The sequence below is a fragment of the Penaeus monodon genome, chromosome 1 (assembly GCF_015228065.2).
Source record: "Penaeus monodon isolate SGIC_2016 chromosome 1, NSTDA_Pmon_1, whole genome shotgun sequence".
NCBI classification, from domain to species: Eukaryota; Metazoa; Arthropoda; class Malacostraca; order Decapoda; family Penaeidae; genus Penaeus; species Penaeus monodon.
The window spans coordinates 14,446,693-14,453,154 of record NC_051386.1 but is presented as its reverse complement, the minus strand read 5'-3'; the positions used below and the strand labels follow the sequence as shown (position 1 = coordinate 14,453,154).

Below are 6,462 nucleotides of genomic sequence, written 5' to 3'. Positions count from 1 at the left end.
GCAGACGACGCAGTGGAACAGAGCCCCGGTCGCACGGCAATGCGATCTTGGGACCACGGCGACATACGCAAGACCATGGCGAACGCGATCCACTTCTGGCGGGAGCCGAAGATCTCCCCGAGGGTGACCCAGGCGATGGGCCCCACGCCGGTCCCGTGGGCGAACGTGAACAGGACCACGCAGAACACCTCGGCGATCCACTGGTACGTGAAGTAGTTCTCTACTTTGTGCAGGTCCTTGAGGAAGAGGAAGAGGCCGAGCACGAAGGCCGAGGCCGCCATGATGGTGAGGGAGAGGAGCAGGAGGAGCTTCCTGCCGATGTGGTCGACGAGAAGAGCCGAGAGGGTGATGGCGACGATAAGCACGACCGTCACGATGAAGTAGGCCGCGTTGTTGTACGAGCTCGAGATCTTGGAGAAGAGCTCCATGCCGTAGAGCGTAAAGCTCGCCACACCGGTCATGTTGTAGAGGAACATGAGGCCGCAGGAGATGAGCAGCGGGCGCCAGAACGTGGGTCGGATGAGGTCCTCGCAGGCGATTCTCCAGCGGTCGATCTCGCAGCTGTTGGTGATCTCGTGGTATTCCTCCATGACGTCGTTGTCGACGCCCCGCAGCCACTGGAGCGTCGAGAGCGCGTCGTTGGGGCGAACGTGAATGAGGAACCTTGGCGACTCCGGCATGCACAGCACGACCGACACGAAAAAGGGCATGGTCGTGCAAATCCCAACAATCGCCAGGTTCTTCCACACGAGGATCTCGCCCAGCAAGAAGCACAGAAGACAACCGACCTGGTGGAAAATGTGAGGCTAATTACTCTTTTCATCTCTCGACTGTGACAAAACTGCAAATCTGTAGACTGTCACAGGGTAAGACTCACGTTATGCTGCCGGTATAACCATCCTACCTCAATACAACCATACTACCTCGCTACAACAGGAACAACTTTATTCAACTTCCAATGTACCAATTCCTAAAACAGTCCTCGAAAGCGAACAATACCTGGAAGGCGAGAAGCGGAGCCGAGGAGATGGCACCCCTGATCCGTGGCACAGATACCTCGGCCACATACACCTGCGCGATGACCATGATGATGCCAGTGCACACGCCCGACGTTGCGTGGAACAAGAACACCATCCACACCTGTTGATTGAGAGGAGTGATGAAAGTAGAGGAAAGAGATGTTGATAATGAAGAAAGGAGAAAGGAGAGATAGAAAGTACACACGGTGCATAGCGAAGGGGAAGATAAAAAGTGGATAAAAATATATTATAATCTGATAATAAGGAGAAAAATTAAGAACGAAAAAAAGTACATCGTGCCTGTAGAGAAGGACGATAAAAATTGAAGAAACTAATGGAAGAAGATGCATATATTATATGGGTAAAGATGCACGCGTATAATAAAAAGGAGAAAGGAGATGACAAGCCGGTAAATAAATAGAAGATAAATACGTTACATGGGAAAGACAACTTTAAAGAAAGGAGATCCAAAGGGAAGAATAGAAAATAAAAGAAGATGCATATGTTAGATAAAGAAGTCAAAGAAAGACGAACTAGAAAGGGGGAAAAGAAAAGGAAAATGGATAAAAAAGAGAGAAAGGTAACGGATGTTTGTCTGGTTTGCCATGAAAGATGTAGGACGTTTGCTCGTCTATCGAAAATTCAAAGGAAATATGTGTTAGAGAGAGAGAGAGAGAGAGAGAGAGAGAGAGAGAGAGAGAGAGAGAGAGAGAGAGAGAGAGAGAGAGAGAGAGAGAGAGAGAGAGAGAGAGAGGAGAGAGAGAGAGAGGGGTGGGGGTTGATAGATGGATGAATGGAAGGATGGATGGATGGGGGAGGGGGAGAAGAAGGGAGGGAGAATGGAGGGTGGATTTAAGAAGGAAGGAAGAAAGATCTATGGAAAGGAGGAAGAAAAAAGGAAAGGAGGAAAGGGAAGGTAGGAATGAATGTAAGAGGGAAGGAGGAAAGGAGGGAGAGAAAGAGAGCATAAGAGTAAGAAATATAATTGAAAAATAACGACTTCAAACTATGATATTACTTTCATATTTCACCTATAATAAATGCTCAGTGCCTATGAGAAATGATAGGATCAGAAGATGAGTAAAATGGGAGGAAGGTAAAAGAGAAGGGGAAAAGTGAAAGATGGAGGAAAATGATGTAAGGAAGATCCAGTTCAGGCAGATAAAAAAGATGGAGTAAAGAGTTGAATTAGGATCAGTGGAGGAGGAAGAAAAAGAGAATAGAATTAGGAATAAAGAATGAGGAAGGACCAGAGAGGAAAAAAACAAAACGGGAGAACGAGAATGAGAAGAGGAGAATCTGAAGAGAAAGTGCGGCGAGGAGGCGTCGTCTTGAGGAACTGACCTGCATGGCGAAGATAACGAAGAGCCAACTCAGTGCCAAGGGAACCATCGTCAGGAGCAACACGACCTTCCTGCCGTAGTTCGCCAGACACCCGGAGAAGAACCCTCCTGCGAGACATCCTGAAGGAGGACAGATTGGGTTAGTGATTGGTAAAGAGACGTCGGATTGAATTTGTGATTGGTGAGGTATCGTCAGATTGGGTTAGTGATTGGTAAAGAAACGTCAAATTGGGTTAGTAAATGGTGAATAGAAGGAGGACTGAATTTGTTATTAGTGAAGAGACGTTAGTGATTAGTATAAATACGTTAGATTAGGTCAGTGATTGGCAAAACGACGTTGGACTGGGTTGGTGATTGTTCAAGAAATGTTACATTGGGTCTGAATGATTTCTTGGATTGGTGACCTTTTTATATAAAGGTACTGTATATAATGAATGTTTAAAATGAGAAAAAAGGACATTCAAATGGTAAATGATAAGTGAAGTTATAAAGCCGTTATTAGGATTGTTGGTCTCGAGCCTTGAGAATTTTACAGTGAGATAATGACGACCCAAAAAAAAAAAAAAAAAAAAAAAAAAATGGGGGGCATTAAGGATTAAACCAAGCTTAACACAGGAAATAAAAATGGTTTATGCAGGGTGGCTGTTTTTTTAATCAAATAAAGATACTAAACTTTTGATCCTTCGTAGCAGTATTGTAGATTATATGAACTCAACGCATAGTTTATTTGTTATTACATTTTTGAACTACATATGTATATCTTTTTTAATAATAGGTCACATGATGACTACTGTAAAGATTTCATTATTTTTGGATCTACCTTAATGGGCGCACACAAAAAGCAGATCATATATAATCAAATCTACACAAACTACAAGGCATATATAGATAGACATTAGCACACATGAAGAAGACCGCCACATGTATCACATGAACAATGTACAACATAAACATAGTATTTGGTCTGGATATTCGATTACAAAAAAAAAAAAAAAAAAAAAAAAAAACATCACTACAGAATGCATATATTCGCGAACAGAACAAAATATTCAGTACAAAGGCTACATCAGATTACTACAACTAAAGTACACGTACATGAACAGAGATTTGCCAATGGGAATACTCGAATACAATTATATGGAACACAATAATTAACACAGACACAAGAACATTAATTCTCCACAAAATACACAGTCTTAAACACGGGGACCACACAGATGAATCTATATATCACACTCTAACACAGACACTCAACCACCATAAAAGACAAAGAACTTGAAAAGATAAATAAATGAACAAATAAATAGATCAATAAAATACATGAATAAATTAAAAGAAAAGAAAAAAAAAATGAATCAAAAATAAAAACAACACACCTACATTTTCACTCACGCAAAGAGGTACAGACACAGGCACGAAATCTCACACAAAACACGCCCACTGCAACCAAAGGGACTTACCCAGGAGGTACACGTAGGTCTTCCATGCCCCTAGGGAAGGTCTCATCAGCTCTGCCGGGTTCTTCGTCATGTTATAGGCGAGGGCGAAACCACAGGCGAGGGGGCCCAGACAACAGGCAAATGTCACTACCACCTGGGCGAGAATATGACGTGAAGTGGTTGGGGTACGGGTGAGGGTGGGGGTGGGGGTGAGGGTGAGAGGTAGGGTGGGGGGTGTGGGTGAGGTAGAGGTGAGGGTGGGGGTGAGGGTGAGGTAGAGGTAGGGGGTGAGGGTGAGGGGGGGGTGGGGTGAGGTAGGTGAGTAGAGTGGGTGAGGGTGAGGTAGGGGTGGGGGTGAGGGTGAGAGGTGGGGTGGGGGTGAGGGTGAGGGTGGGGGTGAGGGTGAGAGGTGGGGTGGGGGTGAGGGTGAGGGTGAGAGGTGGGGTGGCGGTGAGGGTGAGAGGTGAGGATGAGGGTGGGGGTGAAGGTGAGGGGGGTGATGATGAGGGCTAAGATGGGGGTGGGGTAAGGGTGGGGATGAAGGTGGAGGTCGCGATGTGAGTGAAGGTAAGGATGCGGGTGAGAATGAGGGAACGGCAGAGAGTGGGTGCACGGGTGAGCGGGTGAGCAGAGGAGGGGTGAAGGTGAAGGGGGGAGGTCATTAGGGAGGAAAAGGCGAAGGAGGAGGAGGAGGAAAGGGTCCGAAGAAGGAGAAAGAGCAAGATGAAAAGGACAACGGGAGGTGACTAAGGTCCTGTTAATGAGCGGATGAGAGGAATGAGAAAAAAAGATAATTTGGGGTCACGCAGGAGAGGAGGAGGATGGAGGAAAAGGAGGGAGAAGTGAGGAAAAACTAGAGGGAAAACTGGGATAGGGGAATAAAAATGGAGAGTGAAGAAAGTCTAATGAAGCATAATAGAAGAAGGGTGGGAAAGATGGAAAGAGGGAAATGGGAGTAGAAGAGAAAGGAAGAAAAAGATGCAAAAAGGAAGATAACAAAATAAAAACGGTACTCAAGAAGAACGCGAGAAGGGAAAGGAGAATAAAGATAATGAGAATACCAAAAGAAGAAGAAAAGAAGAAGAACTGGTTAAGATGAGATTGAAAAGAGAGAGAGAGAGAGCGAGAAGAATAGAGGAGAGAAGAGAGAGAGAAGTGAAGAGAGAGAGATGTGAAGAGAGAGATATATGAAGAGAGAGATGAGAGAGAGAGAGAGAGAGAGAGAGAGAGAGAAGAGAGAGAGAGAGAGAGAGAGAGAGAAAATGAGAGAGAGAGAGAGAGAGAGAGAGAGAGTGGAGAGAGAGAGAGAGAGAGAGAGAGAGAGAGAGAGAGAGAGAGAGAGAGAGAGAGAGAGAGAGAGAGAGAGAGAGAAAATCTGCGCTAAATGATAAAAAAGATATGAATAGAAATAATGAAGAAATAGCGACAAGAAGAAAAGCGAAAACTGAGAAAGGAAATTGGAACTGACAAAGAGGACAAAGCGGTTGGTAATGAGACCCAATCAAAATTAACAAGCAGGAAAAAATGAGTAAGAAAGAGAGAAAATCAGACTGAAGAGAGTAAGAGAGATAAGCGCAGATAAGAAGATGAAACGGATGAAGAAAAGCCAAAATAAAGGAGACAGCTCCTTATGAGCCTTCGTATAATTATCTGTATGTTCGCCTTTGTAGAGCTAGCCGGCGAATAGCATAAACGAAAGAAAATACGAAGAGAAGGACTAAAAGGGAAGATAAATAGATAGACAGACGATAGATAGAAAATAGCAAGGTAGAGAAAGTAGAAAGAGGACACGGTAGATAGAATGAATAAATGCTGTATGAAAATAAATAATATATCGGTAACCATATAGTAAATAGACAGTTTTACTATATTTAATAGTAGAAGTAAATAGATAGTAGAGTAGATATTGAAGAACAAACCGCAGGAAAAGTAGATGGTGGAGATAGAAAGTAGAAATAGTAGTAGAAATAGCAGTTGACCTAGGCAGATGATAAAAATAGATGATAATGTAGATAGATAGCAGAAACAGTAGATGACGCAGGTAGATTGTATAAACATTAAAGGGTAGTAGGAGCAGTAGTAAGTAATAAAGAGACTAGTAGATTATAAAGATAGTAGATGAATTGTAGAAATAGTAGACAGCATGATTATGAAATTATGACCAAAAGAAGGTTAAAATCAAGATGGAGAAGACAAAAGCAACAGATGCAAGAAATTATATTGAAGGAACAGAAGTAGGAGGAAGAGATGGAAAAGGAGGTGGAGAGGGAAGAGAAGGGGAGAAAGAAGAGGTGGAGGAGAAGGAGGAGGAGGAGGAGGAGGAGGAGGAGGGGGAAGAGGAAGGGGAGAAAATAGAAGGAAGAAGAGGGAGAGAAAAGAGGTGGATGAGAAGGAGGAGGAGAGAGAGAAGGAGGAGAAGGAAGAGGATGAAGATGTGTAGAGGAGGAAGAGGGGGAGTAGTAAGAGGAGAAAGAGGAGGAGAAGGAAGAAGGGAGAGAGAAAAGAGGTGGATGAGAAGGAAGAGGAGGACGAAAAGGAGGAGTAAGAGGAGGATGGAGAGGTGGAGAGGAGAAGGAGGAGGAGGGGTATATAATGATGAAGAGATAATGATAATAAAGCCGTGGATGTGTATCCCGTAATGAACATCAACCCCTGTGGTTG

General features: G+C 44.0%; 1 protein-coding gene across 1 annotated transcript in view; it reads right to left on the bottom strand.

The window, feature by feature from the left end:
* Nucleotides 1–6,462, bottom strand: part of LOC119576075 (facilitated trehalose transporter Tret1-like) — a 40,142-nt gene that overhangs the window by 1,512 nt on the left and 32,168 nt on the right. The window contains exons 2-5 of the mRNA XM_037923609.1: nt 3,823–3,955; nt 2,364–2,482; nt 1,000–1,140; nt 3–788 (exon numbers count right to left, since the gene is read on the bottom strand). Coding sequence (XP_037779537.1) covers nt 3–788; nt 1,000–1,140; nt 2,364–2,482; nt 3,823–3,955 — 1,179 coding nt within the window. The remainder of the gene's footprint in view (nt 1–2; nt 789–999; nt 1,141–2,363; nt 2,483–3,822; nt 3,956–6,462) is intronic.